The sequence below is a fragment of the Diorhabda sublineata genome, chromosome 2, assembly GCF_026230105.1.
Source record: "Diorhabda sublineata isolate icDioSubl1.1 chromosome 2, icDioSubl1.1, whole genome shotgun sequence".
NCBI lineage: Eukaryota > Metazoa > Arthropoda > Insecta > Coleoptera > Chrysomelidae > Diorhabda > Diorhabda sublineata.
Genome location: NC_079475.1, coordinates 6986829 through 7013979, shown reverse-complemented (window position 1 = coordinate 7013979; position 27151 = coordinate 6986829). Strand labels below are relative to the sequence as shown.

General features: G+C 34.5%; 1 protein-coding gene and 1 non-coding gene across 2 annotated transcripts; one reads left to right on the top strand and one right to left on the bottom strand.

The window, feature by feature from the left end:
- Positions 1-1089: 1089 nt before the first annotated feature.
- Trnac-gca (transfer RNA cysteine (anticodon GCA)) lies at positions 1090-1161 on the bottom strand. Its single transcript has one exon. It is a non-coding gene; the product is annotated as a tRNA-Cys (tRNA).
- Positions 1162-4165: 3004 nt separating this feature from the next.
- Positions 4166-26482, top strand: LOC130453204 (uncharacterized). Its single transcript, XM_056792827.1, has 6 exons — positions 4166-4456; positions 7495-8622; positions 11707-12403; positions 12648-13111; positions 19000-19702; positions 26005-26482. Exons 1-6 carry the CDS (start codon positions 4291-4293, stop codon positions 26480-26482), a joined length of 3636 nt encoding a protein of 1211 aa, XP_056648805.1. The 5' UTR covers positions 4166-4290.
- The last annotated feature ends 669 nt before the right edge of the window (positions 26483-27151 follow it).

Below are 27151 nucleotides of genomic sequence, written 5' to 3'. Positions count from 1 at the left end.
GTTAAATTTGATCCATTTCCCGGTTATGACATAGAGCTGATCTGATGATGGAGGTGGCCATACGAATTCCGTAATTGAACGACGCAATCTCATCGAGTTTGTGCTCGTTTAATTCGTCTTGACGATTACTTTGATACTAGATGGTAACCTGGGTCTGGCGATGGTGCTGGAAGGTGGCCATGGAACTTCGTAACTCAACGACGCAATCTCATCGAGTTTGTGCTCGTTTAATTCGTCTTGACGATTACTTTGATACTAGATGGTAACCTGGGTCTGGTGAAGGTGCTGGAAGGTGGCCATGGAACTTCGTAACTCAACGACGCAATCTCATCGAGTTTGTGCTCGTTTAATTCGTCTTGACGATTACTTTGATACTAGATGGTAACCTGGGTCTGGTGATGGTGCTGGAAGGTGGCCATGGAACTTCGTAACTCAACGACGCAATCTCATCGAGTTTGTGCTCGTTTAATTCGTCTTGACTAGATGGTAACCAGGGTCAGATGATGGAGTTGGCGTGAATATGCAACCCTTTTTGAAAATAAACTATCATTGTTTGTTAATAAAACTAACTAGAAAGCTGAAAATGATAAAAGCTTCTTCGTCCATGACAATTCAATTCCATATATTTATAATTATATATTTTTAACACTAAAACTTCTTAATTAGTATTAAATCTTCTCGTTTTTATCATAGTCCCAATTTTATAAATAAAAGCGTGTTGCATTGTGATAGCAAAAGGAAGAAGAAGTTGCTAAATGTTCTTAATTACACCATCAATTATTTTTATCCTAACCTCACAAAAAGTTCAGCTTTATTTTTTCCTCGAAGACGACCATGGGACTTCCAACCATCATAGTAACAGAGCATAGTTGTGGGCATCAAAGTAGAATGTACTAATGAAGCACCGTCAATCATTTTTTCATTAAATAGCATTGATATTGAAGGTAATAATGCTTGTTGTCTAACTGGATAATAAAATGTGCTTGAAACTTTTATATTTCCGCCTTTTCAACACAGTGTACGTGTTTGCGCTGAGCAAATTCTCAAAACGCGTATCTTTAAAGTTGAAAAAACTAGCAAAAAATGACTAGGGGACACCCGGGTTTGAACCGGGGACCTCTCGATCTGCAGTCGAATGCTCTACCACTGAGCTATATCCCCATTTATTACTTTTATTATTTATTTGAAATATAGATAATGCAGTGATTTAATTTCTAATTAAAATTGGAAATACATTATTATAGATAGTTTTACTTAAAATTCATTTTCGATTTTTGGGCATGTCATATATATACCTACCCATTTAATCCACACAGTAAAGCTTTTTAGTAAATATTCATTTTGTTCCGTTTCTTCGTTCTTTTCATAATATATGAGGCTTCTTCCGAAAGATCAACTCAGCCTACTATAAATTGAATGAATGCCGACCTTTTTATTTGTTTTATTACAAAAAGTTGGTTAATAAATCTGCTTCGAATGGCTTCATATATTTTCAATTGTTCGGGTTTTTTTTTCATTAAATAAAGTAGAAAAGTAGTTTTTGTTGGGCGTCTATAATGAATTGATTTCGTTTTAATTACAGAATTATTTTATTTATTCTAACAGATTAGATGATTCGAAAGAAGTGATGATGCTTTAAGTAGTCAAGAGTAAAAAGACACAAAACATCTTATGGGGCTCATACCAACTAGTGAGGATTTTCGATTCAAAAATCGATTCCAATTTATACATCGAAAACGGCTTGTCCATTCTTTTTGAATTATCAAAGCAACGAATGTAGAATCGTGCAAAAGTTTAAGTCCTTTTTCGGTCAAAGTAGTAGTCCTTGGATCAAGCTTGGACCAGCTACGAAAATAGAAATTTGATTTCTTACTTTTTAGACAGAATGGTATACGAAACGTACTTGGTCTTCGAGATATTTGAACTTCAATTCGTGTTATCCTATGTCACAAAAAAGATCAGTGATAATAAATTTGGCTGATAGATCTATCCAACTATCAGATCCAGAATTTAGATGCTTAGCTATTCAAAAAGGAAAATCTACATTGAAAGAAAATAATTATCCGGAAAAACTGATAAACAACAATTTCAAAAAAAAGGATAAACAGATACTACTATCAATTAAAAAACAAAACAGAAACGAAACATCAAAACATACCATATGTACAAGGACTTTTCCAACAACTATCAAATTATTTTAATAAATATGATATTAGTAACATAATACGTTATCTAAATATTTCAAACCAAAAAACAAAAGAAGTAATATTATATATCAAGTGCCTTGTCCTAATTGTGACGCTGTTTACATAGGGCAGACATCTCAGTATTTAGAATATAGGCTAAAAGGGCATCAATACGTGCGAAAAATTCGGGAGTGAGTAGATGACGTGAAACTAATGCTGTGATATAAAAAATTTCTCATACGATCCCTCGTTTCTGAGTTATAAGCCTCCAAAGTTGCGAAATCAGAACCTATATTTTAGTATATTTTCTAAATTATACATTCGAACATTATGAATTTTTAATGTACATACGTATGTCCATGTATAGTGTTGGACGGAATAAATAATTTTACTTTGAAGGCTGGGGCAGCTCATTAATAATCCGCAACTTTTACAGGGACAACCTGTACAATCTAAGGATGGTAAAAATGAATTTTTCAATAAATTTTTTCCCCGTAGATTCCGGAAGTATGTAGGAGTGCAAGGTGCCTACTTTTGAGTTACATTTATTTATATTATATTTTTGTTTTGTTTTTATTTGATAAGTTGTGTAGGATAACCAACTAAATTTTTTTACATTTCAATTTTTTCCTCATATATCAAGATTTTCGGTAGTATGCAGTTCAATTAGAAATGTTTGTTTGTGTTTCAATAGCTCCTGTAAGTATTTTCAATAATTGATTACAATTTATGATAATTTTCTTCAGAATGTTTCTTTAAAGCGAACATTTTTTGGCATGAACAATGATCTAAAAATCTATATATCTCCTAAATCATAAATTTTATCGAATACATTTTTGTCAAAAAATCGAATAAAAAAATTCATTTTTCCTATCTTTAGATTGTACATGTTGTCCCTTTTAATGTCAAGGATCCACTCAATCCCGAATTTTTCGCAGAAAGTCCCAGAAATCCCTGTATTTCTCGAAATTACTGGAAATGCAAATTTTAAATGAAATTTTATTGTTTATCCGTGTAATATCATATATTTCAGAAGTTTTATCATTTTTTCAACTGAAAAAACTAAATAAACAATAGTCAGAGCCGAATTGAGCTGATTCTCAACACTACTTCCTACATAAAGATATTTTAGTGAGGGAATTCACTTATTCGCGTTTTATTTCCAATAATTAGATCGATAAATCATATTTGAGAAGATTAAATATTGCAAAACAGGAAAAATCTGATATTCATTTATGTATGTATGTAAGCACCAGAGGGTGAATCCTATAACATTCGATCACTTCGAGAGGTGCCTGCTTTGTATCGATCTTGACCTTCTGTAAATGGTTGTAGTGAACGGGGAAGATGTGCCTTGGTAGCTGATTACACATACTTGCACTTCTCCAGAGAAAATCCCAATGAATTGACTGAAGGCTAACTCATGAGCCATCTCTGCCTGTCGAGTAGGTCTTGCAAAGACTGCTCTAGGCGAGACAACCCTGAGGAGCATTTTCCGTGGTAGTATAGGTAAAACAAAGTCAGGTCAACGACCTTTCTTCTATGCTCTAGTCTGCCCAAGTTTCTGGTCAACTATGGATCTCCTATAATTGCTCTCTTCGGTATTGACTCGAGCATCCTAAGGAAATTCTTGGGAGCCGAGCTTCAAATATATAACAAAGAGTCAGATATAGAAAGAAAGTGAAATGGGCAGACGTAATCTTCGAAAAATAACGTTCTACTAGGGGTAAGGTAAACTATAGAAGGCAATCCAGGAGGTATAAAGTAAATATTGTTTTTGTTACTGTATTAATTTGGTATACTGATTACGTTACTAGTAGAATAGAAAAACCAGTCGTAATATATTTGAAATTATTAGATAAAATTCGTTTTATTATAGGCTTCTACATTGATAAGAATATTCTCTTAGTCCTCTGATAATAAGTAATATGAAATCCTTTTATCGTGTATCAATAACTTGGTGGATTAAGTTAAATTTATAGACATGTCACTATTTGATGAAATATGATAACTATCACTTGGGAAGTACCAATTTCAAAACAAACTCGTTCAAAATACTGTAAAAAATTGATCGTACTTCTATTATATATATTATAAAAAAATAATGATTGAAAGAGAGAAAGTGTCGAGCTTTTTCACACGAAAATGTATTGGAATAAGTTTTTTTATATTAATTCTTGTGGTAGTTATATTCACTTGGATTATGATTTCAAAAGATAATACATCGATTCGTAAAACGGAATCTACCACTCAACATACTCCTACTTTAAGTAAGTTTATTATTTATTTTTTTGTACATACTCTAGAAAAGGCTCCGGTATCGACCCTGTCACAGGTGGCCCGGACGACTCCCCTTTATGAAATCTGATTTTTGTGATCAGAAATCTTCTTCGTTAAGAGAACAAAATTTACTATACGTGAATTGAATCGTCACAATTTTGGTTTGAAGCTTTAATGAAAAGTAAGTCTTGCTTTTGATCGACATTTAAACTCCACTATCAACACTGTCTGGTGTATCCGGTTCCTATTATGCTCGTTTCAGATACGCTGGAAGATAGAATCATTGTTTGTTCTCTTTCACTATCATCAGGACTTAGTTCTCGGTGCTAGTGTTCATATTGCATCACGATAATGCATCGTTACATATTGGACAGGCCGTTGAATGAAATTGACGCTTGATATCTCTAGAACGAATCACCCCTTTGTTTGATTTATTTCTGCTTAATACTTAGAATTACACCGAGGAAACGGAAAGCTAAAACACTATCAATGCTGGTCTTGAGCTAATTGGAAAGCTAGCCGCATGAACCTTGTAATTAAAGAGGACCTGTTGCCGGGTTTTGGGACGGAGTGGCATCGGAAAGAGGTTGAGAGCTTGCTTTTGATCGAAATGTCAACTCCACCATCAACTAAATCAAGCTTGTAGCAACACTGTCTGGTATATCTGGCTCCTATCATGCTAGTGTTAATATTGCATCACGATAATACATCGTTACATGCTGGACAGGTAGTTGAATGAAATTGACGCTTGATATCTCTAGAACGAATCACTCCTTTGTTTGATTTATTTCTGCTTAATACTTAGAATTACACCGAGGAAACGGAAAGCTAAAACACTATCACTGCTGGTCTTGAGCTAATTGGAAAGCTAGCCGCATGAACCTTGTAATTAAAGAGGACCTGTTGCCGGGTTTTGGGACGGAGTGGCATCGGAAAGAGGTTGAGAGCTTGCTTTTGATCGAAATGTCAACTCCACCATCAACTAAATCAAGCTTGTAGCAACACTGTCTGGTATATCTGGCTCCTATCATGCTAGTGTTAATATTGCATCACGATAATGCATCGTTATATGCTGGACAGGTAGTTGAATGAAATTGACGCTTGATATCTCTAGAACGAATCACTCCTTTGTTTGATTTATTTCTGCTTAATACTTAGAATTACACCGAGGAAACGGAAAGCTAAAACACTATCACTGCTGGTCTTGAGCTAATTGGAAAGCTAGCCGCATGAGCCTTGTAATTAAAGAGGACCTGTTGCCGGGTTTTGGGACGGAGTGGCATCGGAAAGAGGTTGAGAGCTTGCTTTTGATCGAAATGTCAACTCCACCATCAACTAAATCAAGCTTGTAGCAACACTGTCTGGTATATCTGGCTCCTATCATGCTAGTGTTAATATTGCATCACGATAATGCATCGTTACATGCTGGACAGGTAGTTGAATGAAATTGACGCTTGATATCTCTAGAACGAATCACCCCTTTGTTTGATTTATTTCTGCTTAATACTTAGAATTACACCGAGGAAACGGAAAGCTAAAACACTATCAATGCTGGTCTTGAGCTAATTGGAAAGCTAGCCGCATGAACCTTGTAATTAAAGAGGACCTGTTGCCGGGTTTTGGGACGGAGTGGCATCGGAAAGAGGTTGAGAGCTTGCTTTTGATCGAAATGTCAACTCCACCATCAACTAAATCAAGCTTGTAGCAACACTGTCTGGTATATCTGGCTCCTATCATGCTAGTGTTAATATTGCATCACGATAATGCATCGTTACATGCTGGACAGGTAGTTGAATGAAATTGACGCTTGATATCTCTAGAACGAATCACTCCTTTGTTTGATTTATTTCTGCTTAATACTTAGAATTACACCGAGGAAACGGAAAGCTAAAACACTATCACTGCTGGTCTTGAGCTAATTGGAAAGCTAGCCGCATGAACCTTGTAATTAAAGAGGACCTGTTGCCGGGTTTTGGGACGGAGTGGCATCGGAAAGAGGTTGAGAGCTTGCTTTTGATCGAAATGTCAACTCCACCATCAACTAAATCAAGCTTGTAGCAACACTGTCTGGTATATCTGGCTCCTATCATGCTAGTGTTAATATTGCATCACGATAATGCATCGTTACATGCTGGACAGGTAGTTGAATGAAATTGACGCTTGATATCTCTAGAACGAATCACCCCTTTGTTTGATTTATTTCTGCTTAATACTTAGAATTACACCGAGGAAACGGAAAGCGTTTTAGCTGGTCTTGAGCTAATTGGAGAGGTAGCCTCATGAACCTTTTAATTATAGGGGACCTATTGCATCGGAAGAGGTTGAGGATAATATCTGGTTATCGACGCTTGTGTTCAAACAGTTTTTTCATTTTGATAGCTTCTAGAATTATTTTGGAGTTGGAGGAGCGATTTGGGGCGATAGTTTTGGTTCAATTAAAATCGTTGTTGTGTCCAACGTGGAAGGAAATAGTGGAATCAGTGACAAACAACAATTTTTCTTTTGCATGATGGAAATACGTCGATTTGTATGGTCAATGTAGGAACGGGAGCAATTTGAGCGAGGGATTTCATACACTCCAAGGTGTTCATCAGATATTCTATCTTTGAAAGATCTGAATAGGTGAGGTTGGGTTTGAAGATTACGCAAATAGCGTTGGGCTTGAAGATTTTGCAAATTCCGCCTGTCACATATTTGATATATGGAAGGGATGAAAAGGAGGAGATGATAATTTGTGGATGCTCCTAGAAATTTGAGATTTGTCGTAACCATTCTGATTCAATTTTTGTTTCAAACAATCGATGTCAGGTGATCAACTGAACTCATCAGTTAACAAGATTTTATCGTGATACGAGTGTATTAATTTAAGTTGGGCCGGATGATGATGGCATTGAACGTTGAGAAGACAATTGATGTGAGTGGATTTGCGATAGACGGAATGTACAGCGTTTTCACATTTCACATGAACTAAAATATACATTGTAAAAATAGTTTTTTAATTATCCTATAATATTTAATTTTTTTGTAGGTACTTGCGAAATTAATCCATTGGGTACATCATTAACTCCTCTCCTAATTAAAAATAATGCTATAATATATCCACAATTTAGTAACGGGACAGTTGAATTATCTCCGTTTGAAGTACTAGAATTTTCCTGTCCATCTGGTAACGTAATCGCTAATGGCGTTACGTTCAACACAACAGTCAAAGCAGCTTGTCATCATGACGATTATTTCAACATAAGCGGAATAACTTTTCAATGGAAAACCATATCTTGTTCGAAGACTTTAACACCTACAATAAAAGAAGCATCTATCAATGATTTACCTGATAATGATTTTAATGAAATTTGTTACGACGATTCGCTCAAATTAGGATTGATTGGCTTCGATTTAGATCCCGATAGATTTGTAAATATTGTTAGTGTTTGTTTTAACACTACAAGTAGGGTAGCTCTTTATTCTAATCATGTTTTAACCAGTTCCATATCTATTTTCGTAACAAACTCTGATTTTAAACAAGATGATACCTTCTATAAAATGGGTGCTTCTATTAATACTATTTATACAAACAGTCAAAGTACCATTAATAGAATATTAGGATTAGAGGAAAATTCAATTGAGTATATTAACGATGATATTTATATTAATAGAGGTCATCTGGCACCTAGAGCTGATTTTTATTACCCGTGCATTCAAAGTGCAGTTCAAAGATACATCAATGTAGCACCTCAATGGAATACTTTTAATGGGGGTAACTGGCAACAAGCTGAGAAAGATGTAAGAATTTACGCTCGTGACAATAACGTCGATTTACAAATTTGGACTGGAACTTATGGTAACAGTATGCTAGAAGAACAAAAGTTGTATTTATATACGTACAAGGATTCTCCAGTTCTTCCTGTACCGGAATTGTTTTGGAAAATTGTTTATAATCCAGTAAACGCGACTGGTATCATTCTGATTGGTCACAATAATCCTTATCACGATAATTCTACGCTAAAAGATGAAATTATATGTCAAGATGTATCTAGAAATGTGGAATGGTTACATTGGGATTCCGGAAATATTGAGAAAGGTTATTCCTATGCTTGTGATTACAACGATGAGAAATTTCATAACTTAGTAGAGTTTGTACCGAAATTGAATGTTAAAGGTTTATTATAAAGCATAATTAATGAAAAATTGATTTTATTGAATATTCTTGTGATAGTTCTTTTGGAAATAAAATATTTGATATAAAAATAAGGGCACTTTTTTTGGTAATTGGAGTCCGTAGTAAGCGTCTGCTCATATTCCCAGATCAAACGCTCACTGATATAGTTCTTCCAATATCAATTTCAGAAGACAGTTATGCTGGGAAAAATCAATATTTCATAAATACCACTGTGATCTGGACCGAGTTACGATTGGTGAAATGGAGGCCTGGCGTGGTGAGTTTACTGTATTTTTATTAACGTATTTCAAGGCGCAAACAGTATATTAATTAACAAAATCACTTGGTTTGAGCTTAACTCGATTGCTGTGAACTGAACTGAGTAATTGTTGGTGAAATGGATGACATGGCGTGATGAGTTTACTGAATTTTTATCGATATATTTCAAAGCGCCAACGCCAAGGTTCGTCAAGGCTGCGTTCTTTCTCTTCAACTCAACGCCAAACCTACTAAAACAGCATATAAATTAGCAACCACACTCGGCTTGAGCTCAACTCGATTGCTGTGATCTGAACTGAGTAACGATTGGTGAAATGGATGACATGGCGTGTTAAGTTTACTGAATTTTTATCAACGTAATTCAAGACGCCAACACCAAGGTTCGTCAAGGCTGCGTTCTTTCTTCTCAACTCAACGCCAAACCTACTAAAACAGCATATAAATTAGCAACCACACTCGGCTTGAGCTCAACTCGATTGCTGTGAACTGAACTGAGTAACGATTGGTGAAATGGATGACATGGCGTGTTAAGTTTACTGAATTTTTATCAACGTAATTCAAGACGCCAACACCAAGGTTCGTCAAGGCTGCGTTCTTTCTTCTCAACTCAACGCCAAACCTACTAAAACAGCATATAAATTAGCAACCACACTCGGCTTGAGCTCAACTCGATTGCTGTGAACTGAACTGAGTAACGATTGGTGAAATGGATGACATGGCGTGTTAAGTTTACTGAATTTTTATCAACGTAATTCAAGACGCCAACACCAAGGTTCGTCAAGGCTGCGTTCTTTCTTCTCAACTCAACGCCAAACCTACTAAAACAGCATATAAATTAGCAACCACACTCGGCTTGAGCTCAACTCGATTGCTGTGAACTGAACTGAGTAACTGTTGGTGAAATGGATGACATGGCGTGGTGAGTTTACTGAATTTTTATCGACGTATTTCAATGCGCCATCGCCAAGGTTCGTCAAGGCTGTGTTCTTTCTCCTCAACTCAACGCCAAACCAACTTGAACAGTATATTAATTCACAACCTCACTCGGTTTGAGCTTAACTCGATTGCTGTGAACTGAACTGAGTAACGATTGGTGAAATGGATGATATGGCATGGTGAGTTTACTGAATTTTTATCTACGTATTACAAGGCGACCTCAAAATATTGAAATTTTTTTGGTTTCGATAAGTATTATTGTTTAAACTATGTAATTTCTTCAGTTCTTGGTGCTTATGGGCCAGTCGCTTCTCTTAAGAAGGCACGTGTACATCTATAATAATACTTCTTAAGATCTCACCGAATTCAATAAGTTGATATTAAAATAGTATAGGCAATAATTTAAAATTAATACATCTAATTTTACAACAATATTAGTTATAAACCCATAGGATTGCTACACATCAACTTTTTAATTGTTTTGTTAAGAAACAATTATAAAAAACATATACTTTTATGGTTAACAGCAGTAAATTTAATTGCCACAATAATAAACGGTGTATAAATTGTAGTATAAATATTTTGGTTACCTATACCATATGTTCGATATCAAAATGATATATTTCAGCTTATTTTTCACATGGTTATGTATCTACCTCACCGACTCCACTTCAACAAGTGAGTTTTTAATTTATTTTACATAGTAATATATGTTATTTTTCGTTTTGTTTTGTGGTGCATAAATAAATAAAGATGACGGTTTTCCGATATATAATTGTCCATGCGCGAAACAGGGAAACTCTAAGTTGATTCTGTAAACTTCCAACGATTTACCTTGCGATTTATTTATGGTTATCGCAACAGCCAGGCGTATCGGAAATTGTAAACATCTTCATTTTTCGCTGTCAATGTTGCTCGCTCACCCAGCCAATTATGGTTATTGAACTGTTTTGCGCTATATCTGAGTAAACACGCTGACTAAGCTCCTCTTTTGAGTCTATGATGTGACAGAAATCCGTGGGTAATGTGATGAATCCGGTCGAGGTATCCACTGCGACTTTATTATTTCCAATGTGCAACAACTGCTTCGCAAAAACATTTGCAGTTTCATCTTGTTGCAGATGTTAGTAGTAAAATGTCACTATAACAAAAGATCAACAAAAAATAAAGCATATAACTGGAAATGTCACCATCACAAAGAATCACCGAGGTAAAGAAAGTTCTCGCGGACGTATCGGTAATCGTCACTCACAAAGATAGATGGACTCTTTGTCTGAGGTATCGATCGACATATCAGTCGGTTGTCAAATGTCAAATATTATGGTTGCGTTCAGAAATTTAAGTTTTGACAAAACATCAAGGAAAAGCAAAATTATTGTTTTCATGTAATTTTCATATTTATTCATATTTTAAACCTTCTCGGGACGTAAATAATTCGAGATCAAAATTAGCCAAATTGGTCCAGCCGTTCTCGAGTTTCAGGCTCAGTACCCTTCATTGTCTTAATCCATCTTGATCTAATGAAGCTTAGAGATTTTAAGTTATTTTTATTGACATAACCTTTGTCGTCCGTAATTAGACCTTTAACTGTGTTTATCCCCTTTTTAGGCATATTTCATTGATTAAGGCTATCGCAAACTGTTGTTTTACACTGTCGAATGCTTTTGTAATGCCTTAACGTCAAGAAAGGCAATGCATATTTCTTTTATTCTGTTTTTCTCAATGAATTGTCAATTAAATATGGTGTGTGAAGGAAATCCACCTGTAACTTTAAATAATTGTATTAATATTCATATATGCTATACTAATGATACAAAAAATGAGTAGTTGCCATCATTACTTGCTAATTGAATAATATACTGTTTTCAGATTGTTCAATTGATCCTTTTATCACGAACGCGCCCATCTTTATCCATCCAGAAACCACAGAACTAATTTACCCCGAACATGGTCAAAATACGCTTGCGTTTACTACTTCCTCGGTGATAGAATTAGCTTGTCCTAGTGGAGAAGTAACTGTAGATGGAGTTTCTAAAGGAACTGTAGTGATAGCTGTTTGTGCAGGTGATGATAAATTTAATGTAGACGGAGATACAGTCACATGGGATCGAATAATATGCTCTAAAGAAATAACACCTACAGTTGTAGATGTTACTGATGTAGCACATGATTATGATGTGCACAATCAATGTTTCGACACCGAGGGAAATTTGAAAATCATTCAAATCGGTTTCACGTTGGATACTAATAGATTTTTGAATTTCATTGATATTTGCTTCAGTACTGTTACTAAAATTGCTGCATATTCTTATTTTGTTATACCAGCTTCTATAAATAGTAGAGCTAAGGGCGTCGTGAGTCCCTCATTCAAACAAGATGACATTTTTTATAAAATGGGGAAGTCTGTTAATCAATTCTATAAGGATAGTCAATCTACGATCAATGGAATTCTGGGGCTACCATCTACGTCCGAAGAATATATTAACACAAGCACTTTCATAAATCGTGGACATTTGGCTGCGAAAGCTGATTTTGTATACGAACCATTCCAAAAGGGCACTTACAGGTATGTAATTATTATTGGAGTTCCATTTAACCCGATCTTGTTTTACATTTTCTTCGTTTCTTCAGAAATCTAATTTCAGATGTCCAGGGTAATTCATCATCTGTCTGTTGTTGAAAATGTAAAATACGCCTTACAGTTGAACTTTTATGTCTATAAATCGTTATAATTTTCTTATTTCTAATTTTTTGTGATATCTTCTCATTTCTATGTGGGACACCCTATATAAATATTCATACTTTTCCAGATATATTAATGTCGGACCTCAATGGAGTACATTCAACGCAGGTAATTGGAATCAAATGGAAACAGATTTGAGAAACTACGCAGATGCCAATAAATTAGATTTACAAATTTGGTGTGGCGTCTACGGAATTAGCGAACTTCCGAATGATCAGGATTCTGAATTAGAAAAATTATATTTGTACGTAGACGAAACCGATAGCAAAAACTCTCCTAGTTTTCCAGTGAGTGAGGTTTTCTGGAGAGTTGTTTATTCACCTGCAAACCAGAAAGCTGTGATTCTTATTGGACATAACAACCCTTACGAAAGTGAAGTGGAGATTTTGTGTACCACCGATTTGACAGATTCGATAGCTTGGCTCAAATGGAATCGGACAAATATTAGAAAAGGTTTTTCATATGCGTGTGATTATAATGATGACAAATTTAGGGCATTAGTTCCGGTAATTCCGAAATTATATGTAAACGGTTTGTTGGAGTAGAATATTGACATTAGATTTTATAATAAAATCAAAAAATATTCAATTTTATATAACAAACTGCAGTTTTATTTAAGATATATAGAATTTCTAAAGTAAGGAAAAAATTTGATAAAACAGATTAAAACGAAGCATATCTGAAAGTCTGAAGTTCAGACAGTATTGTTTACGACAAAATAAAACGTACTTGTCGTTCAACAATGTGGAAGGCATACCAGAAATTCATAAAAACGGGCTCTGTTGCCGACGCGCCGCGTTCTGGACGATCGCTATCTGTAACAACTAACGAAAATATGGAAACAGTAGTGCTGGCCTTAGCTGGGCAACTGAATCAATTTGCAGTGCGGCTATCGGAATTGGAGTCTTCTCCAGGCACTTCACGAGGATAATTTTGTTCGCAGATTGGAATTTTGCGGATGATACCTCGGATGCAGTCAGGATGAACCATAGTTCCAGCATTCCATTTTGTTGTCGGATAAAACAGCCTTCAAGCTGAACAGTACAATTAATCATACGTTACGTCTTCATTAAAGAAAAATAAGACCTGTCTGGGTTATGTGAATGGACAGGTATCCATGTGGGAGGTCTCGCGGCTCCGTATTTTTTTGACGTAACGTGACGGGCCAAAGTTATCTGCAAATACTTGAAGATTTACGTGAGCAAACGATCCAACATTCACCGTTTCATGAAGGATGGAGCTTCTACACATTACGCTTTATATGTCCGGGAGTACCTTTATGATCATTTTGGAGATAGCCAAACGAGGATTCGTTGAGTGGACCGCACAGTTATGTGACTTGACACCCTGGGGCTTTCTTAAAGACCGCGCACCCTTCCCGACCTCCAATCTGCAATTGAAGAAAAATTTGAAACTCTTCGCGGACAACTTGATATGTTTCACTGGACGTGCTTCTCCATTGAGAATCGTTACCGTAAATGCATTGATCAAAAATTGACGCTGCATTTTGCGTTTTTTTCTCTTAATTCAAATTTGTAATCTGGTTTATGCCGACCTCTGTATTATCAGAAAATTAGAAGAAGCTATTGCCATTTCAAAAGAACGTATTTACGAACTGACTAAAGAATCATGCTGAGGCCCGTTTTCACGAGTTTAGTGAGCAAGTATTAGTTAAGTGTTTAGTTAATTTTAAGCCGTGTGAACAGACAGTTTAGTGTTTAGTACAGGTACTAAACTCACTAAATCACTAAACTCGTGTAAACGGGCCTTGACTTAAGGTATCGGCGCTTTAGATGCCACATTTGCCCACTTCAGACCAAAAGCGCATTCGAATAAATATATCTTGGGTCTTATTGACGCGGTTTAAGCAGTCAGTCATTGATATAAATGTTCTATATTTATGTAGACATTCCAAATATACAGTTTTTTTCATTTAGTGTTGGAATATAATTTCTCGCAGTATCCAAAAATTTCTGTAAATTAATGTGATGCTATTCCTTAGCTTTTTCACAAATAGACACGTCGTTCAAAAATGCAAAAGTGTTTTGCAAAACTTCTTGTTTATTTATAGAGTTATTATTTTTTTCAAATCAATCAACATCATTGGTGATGCCTAAATGAATTCTGGTGGATTGCCAGAAATTTCCGCACGCTTTTTGGTGTATATTGAACGTTGTTGGTAAAAATGGCAACGGCGTTTAAAATAAAAGATTTAGTTTATCACAAATCAGCGCTTCAACAGCTGTATAAATTCGCTCTTCTTGGAATTTGATGGTAGGTTCTACGAAGAGATATTATATTGTAATGACATGTTCATACTGGGAAATTTGGTTCACCATACTGGATGAAGGATGCGCAAATATCCATCCAATAACGTGAATTTGTTAATTATCAATAAATAATCTATAATAATTCTCTTTTTAACACTTTTTATCAGCTTCACCTGTAAGTGGGTTTGTTTGCTTGTATCTATATCTATCTATCCATTAGACTAATATCAAGTGGATTATTTAATAGAAATTTCGTTCGACAGAGGATTTGAACCCTCGATCTCCGTATTAGAAATTAAGCACTTCGATAACCTTTATAACTACATCGTTACGGTGTAGTTAGCAAGATGGCGCAGAATCGATATAATTACATCTTGACGTTTTGTTATATAATTAAAATATCCAAACATAGGTGTCATTAATGATACCAAGAATAACCTTATTTGATTTGTACGTGTAATTATCAGGTGTAACTCACTTAATTATCCATTTTGAGGCTGCATAAGTTTCACAAATCTCTTGTTAACGTATAGGAGGTAAAACTATGTATGTAAATACCTCAAAAGGAAAAATTTTTTGCTCCTTAAGATATTAATATCTTCAGGATCGCGTCGGGTATTGAATCCACAGGAGGAAACGAATCATTAGTGTTTTTAATTAGATCATTATATCTGGATGATATAATAGCACTCATACGTTGTGTTATTTACAACACCTCGAACATATTTTTGTGTTGAATGGTGGGCATGAGTCCACATGGTTCTAATTGGACATTGGTGCGCAACTCCATTGAATGTTTAGGTATGTTACTTACGTCAAGTAAATGTCATAGTCATGTATTTATAATTTGTTCTAGTTTAGAAATTATTCAAAATTTTCAGTGCTATTCTATATAATTTTAAAACAAACTCAAAATATTTTAAAAGATAAGTTTCACCATGAATTATGGAGCTAAACAAGTTTTAACATTATCATGAAAATAATTATTCTGATTAGTTTGTTGTCGTTAGCAAATGCACAAACAATAGGTAAGTTTTTTCATATTTTTTCGATCAAAGTATTAAAAAAAGGCCTTAGTCTCATTCTATATTATTTTATTGACTTATTTTGAAAAAATGTCACAAGTTAACATCAAATCCTATTATTTTCAAATTTTATCTGAAGCTAGTAGAACTAAAATTTAACCTAAAAATTTGACATTTGACATTGAACTAATTTAATAGAATGTTTTAGCATTTACATAACTCTAACTATAAAAATATTTTCTATCAAAAAAGCCCTGAACATTTTTAAAATAATATTTAATGTCACTGTTAAATTTGACTTGTTTTGAACGCCTCTATTTTTCGCGGGCTTTGGATGAGATCACTTGCCAAGTCCAGTATTTGTTTACATTAAGAGATAATTATAGATACTTATACAGATTGTACGTCATGTTAGCGATAAAATCTATGGAATAAGTTAATAAACCATATTGTATTATACTCTAATCACTCCAATAAAAGGACACCTGATCAAGTGTTTTTTCAAGTTTCGAGATATGCGAAAACAAAAAATGTTATGGTGTAAATGGTCTATAATAAACAAGTAATTGAAAAAGATTCTTCATTTTATTTATAGGTTATGTTTCAGTTGCTAAAGATGACTGTATACCATATGCTTGATAATAATTACCTTGCAGCTTTCACTCCTTTGATCTCAGCTAATGTAAAATCTTGATTAGATTGGGAATTATGTATAAAACAAAATATCTTGTAGATGGCCACGGCTTTGCTGTGCCCATGTGCTCATGTGGTGGTATTTCATTGATATAGCGTCTAATTTCGCCTTTCAATGATTCGATGTTTGCAGGTTTATTGGCATTATGTGACCTCCGATAATCTCACAGCCAGATGTCTAAAGGCGTTGAATCGCAAGAGCGGGGAAGCGAATTCTGGTCACCAAATCGGGAAATTGCACGACCAGGAGCAAACTCGATATGACATGTGGTACCGTCCTGCTGTAACCGCATGTTGTCAGAATTGATAGCTTCCAAATGAGGCAAAAGAAACTGTGTTATCACATAGCACGATAATGTTCACTATCCACCACCTATTCGTGGATTCTCTAAGCCCCAAATGCGACAGTTTTGCCTATTAACAAAGCCGTCGATGTAAAAATGGGCCTCGTCACTGAAAATGATTTTGTTTGCCAAATCAACAGGTTGCTTAATGATCTAATTGGTGAATTGTCTTCGCTGGTCATGGTCTAATTGCAGAAGTTGTTGGGTCAGTTGGATTTTGTAGCCGTGCATCTTTAAATCTTTTGTGAGAATTCGCTGACGAATGCCTGTTGAAATGTTGTGCACGATAGCGAATTGAAGTCACTGGATTTTCTGTTATAATCTCGTGAAATGTCGTCATTTTTTGCTCTGAACGAATTCTACGAGATTCTTATCAATTAGGTACATCATTTCGATGCACTTTACAAATAGTGAAAATTAAACTTTCACCATTTTGATAGTAATTTTTGACAATCACTCCTTTTATTTAGTCCAGAATGTGGGTTAGCTGTAGCTGCCAGAGATCTTCGTCTTCTATTTCATACGCTTCCAGGTGTAGTGCTCTGGTGTTCCTTTGTGTTCAAGAGAATGTGGATAGAGGTTTCATCCTCTGTGACCCAGCATAGATTAAATGATTAGTTATTAGTATCATATGAGTAAAAATGAACTTTATTCGTGTATGATCGTAATACAAATTATTTTTAATATTTAATTATACTCTATGTAAACACTAGGATGTTATTGTACGAGGTCTGGTTATTAAATAACTAGACTGGTTACGAAAAAGGGTTTTATTATAAAAATTATTCTACATTCAAGTGCTTCCCTTCAATATACTCCCTTTCCTACGCCATACATCTTTCCATACGTTTTTTTCCATTGATCGAAGCAGTGCTGGGAGTCTTCTTTGGTGAGTGCCTTTGGGAGCTCTGCCATTTTTTGCTTTTTGCTTTTATCGACTCAAATCGGGTCCCTTTCAAAGCAGATCTTTTTCTAAACTTTCAAGGAAATTTTAACGGACCCGTTGACGCAAAAGCTTTTGGTTAGGAGGCAGATTTTTTGGCACTAACTTCGCACAGACATTTGTCATGTGTAATTCCTCGTGAAAAATTTTTCTAACCGTTTCTTTATCAGCGTTTACAGCCTCGGCAATCATCCGGATGCTCATTCGACGATCTGAACGCACAATTTGGTTGATTTTGGTCACTGCTTCCGGAGTTGAAACAGTCATATGGCGACCTGGGCGCTGGTCATCTTCAGTGCTCTCTGGACCCTCACTAAATCGCTAATACCACTCATAAACACGCGTACGAGATAGAGAATTGTCCCTATTGGCCTCTTGCAATGATTTATAGCACTCTAGACGCGTAGTCACTTTATTTAAATGCCAGACCTCGTGTTTGTGGCTTCCTTAGCGATAGGGCGTTTAGTAAGCTCCTACAGGTTCTCTATGGGGCTCATATCGGAAAGGTTGCTTGGTCAGGGACAAATTTATGCTTCTCTTAGTCAAGGCAACAGTTGAAATCCCACACCATAACCCTAACTCTTACTACAAGGCAGTAGGGACAGAACTACTCATCAAGCTGTAGTCGAACGATAAACTTTTGTTGACGAAAGTTTGAAATGCTATATTGTTAGAGAAGCATACCTCCAATTGAATATAGTCATGGTGATTGCCCAATTACACACTAGACTGTTCATATTTCCCATAAAACGTGTCAACGACCGATCAGTTTCCATTCGATCAACCGCTTTCTTACTATTATTTAGGAAACGATATCTCCCTTACCATTTATCAAAGAAATCTGTCTTTCTGAAGAAACCATTCTTCGAGTTATGGCAGTAGCCTTCTAATACTTGTTTGTATTGGTCCTTCCACAATATATAAGCGCTTCATGTCTTTAGCCGAGATGACAGACCACACCATGATACCAATCGGGTGTTTAACTTTCACTACAAGGCAACAAAGTCTGACGCCTTATCCATACCAATAAAAAAAATATATACATCCTTCAGTTCATAACAAATCTTATAAATGTTGTTGATGTTCTCAATTCAAAGTTTGTTTCTACTTTTTTTCAGTATCCTTTTTATAATTTGTCTTGTAGGATGTATTATAAATCCTTTTCGTACCGGAGCTCCATTTTTGATAGACACAAATACCGCAACTTTCATCTACCCACAACCAGAAAAATCGATAGTGGAAATTTCCCTTGATGATTACATAGAATTCTCATGCCCCGGTAAGGATATAATGAGAGATGGTGTTTCGTTAGGATCTCTAGTAAGCGCTAGATGTAGCAAAGAAAATATTTTCAACATAGATGGAACAGATACTAGTTGGGATAATTTGCAATGTAGTACTGAACCAGTGCCTATAGTAAGAGAATTGAAAACATACGAATTAGATGGCGATAACCCGAATGTTAATTGTTTTAACGGAAAAGAAAATATTTTGAAATTGCTACAAATCGGATTTCCTTTGAATGATGAAGTATTTATAGGAATTGTGGAAGTATGTTTCAATGTTAAAGATAAAGTACCTGTTTATTCACATTTTACCATTTCGGCTTCTATAAATAGTAGAGAAAGAAACGTACAAAATCCATTTTTCGAACAAGATAATAATTTATATAGAATCGGTAATAATATTCATTACATATTCAAGAATGGAAAAATGACGGTTAACAATTTGTTAGGATTACCCTACGATTCAGAAAAATATTTTAAAACACATATTTTTATAAACAAAGGACATTTAGCAGCTAAAGCTGATTTTATTTACGAACCTCTACAGAAAGCGACTTTCAGGTAAGAAAGAATAAACGTAAATGTTAGGTTAGGTTATATAATAGACCGTTTCCTTTCAAAAAGTCTACCCAACATATATTTTTTCTAAATTTAGTCAACTCTGACTAGTTTTACCATATTTCGATTTTGTGTTTTTTTAAATTTAATCTTCATAAATAATTTATTTCGATTCATTTCTTTACTATTCACTGATTTTTACTTTGTCCTACATAATTTTACCTAATTTTGTCCTCCCCCGTTAATTTGTTCTAATTTGCATTTTAGTTTCATAAATTCAAGTCGTGGTTACTAAAGTTCAATACTGATCCTACTCCAAATTTTATTTTCTTATTTCCTCCTTTCTATTCATATACTTTCATTTTATTCTGCAGCTTTTATTCACATTCTACTACTTAGAGACCGGTTTATATATGTTTCTTTATAAATCGTCTTGATTTTAGGTCTGATACTGATACAAAATTATTTTCTAAAAAACAGGTGAAAATTATATTATAATTCATGTTGCCTTGTGTCATAAAAAAGTGATTATGAGCTCGGCTGATACCGCTAACCAACTATCAGATCCTGAAATTAGATGCTTAGCTATTCAAAAAGCAAAAACTGCATCATAAGAAAATAATTAACCTAAAAATGATGAATAATATATTCACGAAAAAGATAAACTATAATCAATTAAGGAAGAAAACAGAAACTAAACATATATGCAAGTGCTTTTCCTATATTTATGTAAAATCAACTGCTCACTCAAACTATCCAGGAGCCTCCTCCAAAAGTCACGTTTACTTCCATCATCACTTCTCGAATCTTTCTCCAGTCTATCTGTAAACATGTCTTCTTCTTTAGCTACCGTTTTGGAAACAGCAGAGTGGTTCATGTTCAGCGCACTGGCCACTTTTAGCTGACTCTGGCCACTTTTAGCTGACTCTGGCCACTTTTAGCTGACTCTGGCATTATTGCAATGGAATGACCGTAGGAGTAGCTTTATCACAAACGATTCGCCTAAAGTCGAAAATTCATTGTGTGGGCCACTGTCTGCTAAAGGTTTCATATGTCCTATATATATTTTTATAAAAATCGACGAGGGTAGTAAAGTCTACAGCTGTAGGTGTTTCAAGGTTTTAATAAAACGGTGACACTTGCCATACATCAAATCAAGCGATTGCAACTCTTAATGACTTCCCTAATAATATGGAAATAGAATTATGATAAGAAAATGGCCCCATACCAAGGGTTACATTGAATAGCAGTTTTGTTCTTAACCCATGAGAGACATAATAATAATGGTTCTAAATTCGCCCGATTTAAAATTATTTTTTCGTCATTTTAAGAATTGTTTTATTGTTTATTGAATCGGATGAAATTAATATTTAATAGTAAATTTGTGATACTGCAATTCTTGTGTAATTAAAACCCTTAACCACAGACATGAATTTGATTGACATTACAACAGGCAGGAGTCAAATTGACTCTTAGTATTTTAAATGGGTTTTTTTTTAGAATTAATATGAAACACTTGAAGATTTATCTAATTAAAAATTATTTTCAAGTTTAAAACCATTTATTATAAAAATCATAATTATAAAAAACAAATAAAAAACACATTCTAAGAAAATGAGTAAATAATTATTTTAAAATTTAAAAACGTTTAAAACAAAACAAATTTATTCTAAAAAAATAGTAAAAAAATATATTTAAATGCATGTTGAACATATAGGAGATGAACATTGTAGGCATACTGGACGCCTGCATCTAGAGCATAATGTAGAAGTTTTCCTTTTTAGTTTCTTGGCGCAAATTGAACAGTATTTTCTAATGGCGAGTTTACCTACTGGTTCTATTGGTTGCTCTTCTTTTCTTCCCAAAATGTTTCTAATAGCTACTTTTATTTCCTGTCTTACACGTGAATTACTCTGTCTTCTCTCTAATTCTTCAGTGATAAGCTGCTTTCCAAGATTTTTCATAAACTCCAGTCTTGTGTCTTTTCTTTCAATTTTGGTACTTTTAAAAAGAATATATGCATTTGCTGCACATATATCTAATATTCTAAAGAAAATTGCCATAGGCCAGCTTTGCGTTCTACGGCCAGTAGAATATAAAGCACATTTTTGATCTAGACTGTCAACGCCAGACGTAGTATTATAGAAGTGAATCATTTCTGGTTTGTCGACATCAGGATCTTGAGCTGCGGAGGAATGCATTGATGACACGAGTAATACAGCCTTCTGTTTTTTTGGTACATGTGATAATAAAGTGACATTTTCCGAAAAACCATAAAGGGAACTTCCAATTTGTCTCGCCCTATTAGGCTGAAACTCGGGAGGTATTTCCGATTTATTTTTTTTCAAAGTACCGACGTATGTCAAGTTTTTGGTCTTCAAAACATTAACCAATTCGATGGATGAAAACCAGTTATCAGCAGTTATGTTTCTATTGCTTCCTTGAATAGGTATTGATAAACGTAGTACTGCTTGTGTTGGAATCAACAATTTTTTTTCAGTTTCAGTAAGCGTATTCCCATCAGTTTGTTTCCCACAATACAGATATCCGTTATAAAAATAATTATTTCTTGAATCAGTTAGTGTCATTAGTTTCAGGCAATATTTGCATGGTTTCTGAGGTATATACATTTTAAATTTGGATCTTCCTCTAAAACTTATAAGCATTTCATCCACACAAGCCAAATGTCCTATAGTGTAAGCAGCTTGACAATTTGCAACAAATTTCTCAAATATTGCAGAAATAGGTGCTAGCGGATCATTCTCCTTTCGTTGTTGTCTGGTTTGTGAATCATCAAATCTAAGGCATTGTAATAAAATAGCAAATCGATTTCTGTTCATAACACAGCGAAAAATATCTCTGACTGTACCATCCGTTGAAAACAACGAAGTGATATTCTCCTCATTTGATTTGAAAGCCGCAGTATATATAAGTAACCCTAAAAAGGCATTTAGTTCAATCATGTCCAAGTCACGTAAATCCGATTTTGTGGGATCCTTATATAAATCTCTCATTTTTGATAGCTTTTTATTAGAACATTTAATAATTTCTTCTAACATATTTACGTCTAGAAGGCACGTCCACGATTCTTTTTCGGATATTTTGTCCCGCTGGCGCAGAGGATGGCGCAATCCAGGAAGTTGCCTTATTATATTATGTTTTGGTGTTCTCACATATGAACTTACTAATGGCGTCTTAGACCAACGAAATTTAGATTCTCCTTTTTTTCCTTTACCATAAAAATATTTATTTTTGTCTTCCGTTTCTAAATTTTCATCACATTGTTCATCTTCCTCCAAATATTCACTTTCTTCTTGATCAGTATCACTGCTATGATCACTAAGAATGTATTCAGAATCACTGACATCACTATCATTGTTGTGATCCGTCTAAACTTCATCACACCACCTTGTTAGGGTTTCCTCAAAATCTCTGTCAGTTACTCGAACCCTTTTTCTGGATGGTCCCGAATAAGAATCCATATTTCTATAAAAAATGATAGAATATAGAATCCCTATACAATAAATTCTTTAAAAATATTAAAAATATTTTATTATTTACCTTGTAAACTCACCGGTTTATATATTAAATATTTATCACGTAACAACAGACGGGAGTCAATTAGACTCCAAAGATGCGCGCAAACTTTAAAACCAAATAACGTAAACAAAACAATGTTGTTGATCACTTCAAGCTTTCAAGCGTACTGAAGAATATTAGATTCGAGGGTACCTCGAAGCTTGAGCGCTGATGCGCGCGCAAACAAAAAATATTTTGATTATAAATTGCACATGGAGTCAATTTGACTCCTGACTGTGGTTAAGGGTTAATAATCTGATGATGAATACTAATCTTATACGAAAGCTTGGAATATATATTGGAAAGAGTACACTTTGGTTCTCAATTGTCACAATCCCACAATAATCATTATTATTATTTTATTATTATTGTTCGACAAATAGTATACGGTTAAAAAAACCGATGAAACTAATGTTTTATAAATTTAAATATGAATGTTTTTTAAAATATTGTCCACACTTTTCAGTCTAGTGTGTTACTACTAAAAGTAGTGTACTGATTATTTGTAGCTGAGTTTCCAGCATCAAGTCTGTCCTTGAAAATTTTTGTATTTGCAGTCAGTCACTGTCTCTTTTTCGAATGCATTCCACATATATACTATACGATTTGTCAAAAAGTTCTTCCTGGGCAACTTGCCGTTTCTTTCCTTAGATAGTTGAATGCCCTTTTAATTGCTGATTTGTATTCACATGGAAAATGTCCAAATCGCAAGTGTAGATATGTGTAAGAATTTTATAGGTTTCAATTGAGTCTCCTCTAAAGCGACGTTCTCTGAGAGTGGGTAGGGCAAATATTCTTAGGCGTTCTTCATAGCATAAATCTGTCAGCGTAGGAGGTACAGTAGGACCTCCATATAACGAAATTGAAGGTTCCAAAGTAAAAGTTCGTTAAATAGAAACTTCGTTATAAAGAAATTGTATTTTTTTAAGTTTGAAAAAACATATAAAAATAGTATTTAACTTGTGTTTTTGTGAAATGTAACACAGGATATTATAATATTATATAATAAAATATAATAACAACAAAAATCAGTACATTTCATGAAGCAATAGGAAAATGTATACTAATCAATTGGTAATTTATTTGTTTTGAGCTGGGAAATATTTTCTAATGAACTCAAAAGCAGGCAGCATTTCGGACTTTGAGGGTTTCGGTCTTTCTGGTTCCTCAATATAATCTGTTTCGTCGTCCTCTTGGTGTTCGAGATCTTTTATCGAGTCTATTTTATCATATTCAGTGGGATATTCAGTCACAATAAAGTCCTTGTCTACGGCTAAATAATCCGTCAAGCTAATGTTGTCATTTATTGCACCAGTTGATTGAAGCTCGTTCCAGCAGACATTGATGTCTCGTAAATCATCCTCTGGTTCCTCTGTCGGCAAATCCAGCTTTGGTAAAACAATTTTTTATCGTAATTTTGCCAAACCTTGGCTAAATCTGTTATGAAAATACGCTGGTCAATAACCTTATCAAGGGATTGCTTATTTTCTAATGCGTTAATCATTCTTCTCAGAATTTGTTTCCGATAATTTGCCTTAAGGTTTTTAATTACACCTTGATCCATCAGTTGTAATTTTGATGTCGTATTGGGCGGAAAAAATTCAAGTCTTATCCTTGTGATCCTTAAAAGCTTTCTGTACCATATAAGTGAATGAATTGGCTTTCTTGACTATTTGGTTAATATGTACATCCCATTTCAGGTCACTTTAACTCCAAGATCACATTGCTGATTAACTGTAATAATCTCCACTCCGTTTAGTGTATAAGCTCTTCTGGGATTGTTTGAAGCAATATGTATGACACTACATGTCATTGAGTTTAATTTACTGTGTGCAAGTCGTCTTGGAGTGACTATTGCTCATAAGTAGATTTGGCAGAAATCTTTGCATCATCACCAGAGAATGATATATTTGTTTTAATGTGCACAGCAAGATCACTAATGTAGATCACAAAGAGAAGGGAACCAAGAACAGACCCTTGAGGTACTCCACTAAGAACCTCGTGCTTATTTGACAAAGTACCATTTGCTTTTACTTGAAACTGCCTAAGCTGGAGAAAGGATAGAATTAGGGCCAAAAGATTCCCTCTTATTCCAAGATGTTCTAGTTTGTGTAACAATAATTTATACGGGACTTTGTCGAATGCCTTTTCAAAGTTCAGGTATATGACATCCGTATCTTCTTTATTATCATAAGCAGTGGTCCCCACTGGTCTAGACATGCCAGAAGATTGGTCGTTGTGGAACGACCAAGCATAAACCCATGTTGGCTTCTGGGTACAATGTCATTATCAATTATGAAAATTATTAGTTCCTTTGCTATTATCTTCTCCATAACACTGATGACAAGTCAAACCAATCATGTTCATAAATTAGTTGGCAAAGACATTCCCATTTACTTGCAATTATGGGTTACTTTCAAACCATTTCAAGAATTTATAGTCAAGTAGCTGTTAAAATTTCAAAAGCATGGTACAAAATCAAACTCAAAATTACGCGAAAGAATATAATAGAAGATAATTTTGATGATTTTATTTTCTATTTCCTTCTCTTTCAGTCCTTTCTCTCTACTATCTATGCTTATTGGATATGTTGTTTTATTTTACTTATAACACTTTTCTTCTTATTCTGAAGATAATATATTTTTGATTCATTTCATCACCAGGTTATGATTTGTATCATAAATCTCTTTGTAATTTTTCAATATTGCATTTTTGACTATTCACAGATATATAAACGTGTCTCCACAATGGAGTAGTTTCAATGGTGGCAATTGGAATCAAGTTGAGATTGATGTAAGAGATTATGCCGCTAGAAAAAAACTAGATCTCGAAGTATGGACCGGCATATATGGAAATTCAATATTGAAGCACGAAGAAACACTCGAACCACGAAAACTTTATTTAAATTATCAAAATAAAGATTCGCCGACGTTTCCCGTACCGGCAGTATTCTGGAAACTTGTATATGATTCTCAGAATAAAAAAGGAATCATTCTTGTCGGTCATAACAATCCCTACGAGTCAATAACTGGTGAAAACCAGATGGTATGCGACATAGATGTTTCTAACCAAGTGAAATGGTTACGTTGGTCTAAAAATAATTTAGTTAAAGGTTATTCATACGCGTGTGATTGGAACGATAAAAAATTTAGAACTTTGATAGATGTTTTACCACCAATTCATGTTAATGGTTTACTAGATTAACAATAAAAGTGTAAATGTAATTTTTTTTGTGCAACAAGAATTACATGTTTCTCTTAATTACATAATTATACGTATTGACATGTAACAATTCATGTTATGGATTATTCCAAGAATTATTCTCATAATATCTGGGATAATGTTAATGTTAATTTAGTTTACTTTCAAAAGATCTAAGAAGTCCAAAAAAATGTATTTATTGTTCACCGAAATCTCTTTTTAGCTTCATACACTTGCCCCATCGATGTTCAATAACTTCGATACCCTTTTTATAATGAAAAGAGGGTAATTTTGGCGAATAGGGTGTATGACATTGTAATTAAAATTTTAATTTAGTCATTGCTATAACGGATGTGTGTGCGGGAATGCTTGATGAAACAACATATTCTTCGTACCCAAATGTGGCTATTTTGCTAGATTTCTTCTCTCAAACGTTTCAATAAGTTCGCATAATAGTGGCTGTTGATAGTTTTGCCCATTCCAATATAGTTAATGAAAACTAACCCACGCGCATCCCATAAAACCGACGCCATGACCTTGCCTGCAGATGGAACTGGTCTTCTTTAGAGCCAGCTCTTTCTCTTCAGTTCATTGTTTTGATAGATCCTTTGTCTCGAGTGTGAGCTGATGGCCCCACGTTTTATCCATGGTTATGAAACCACGTAAAAATTC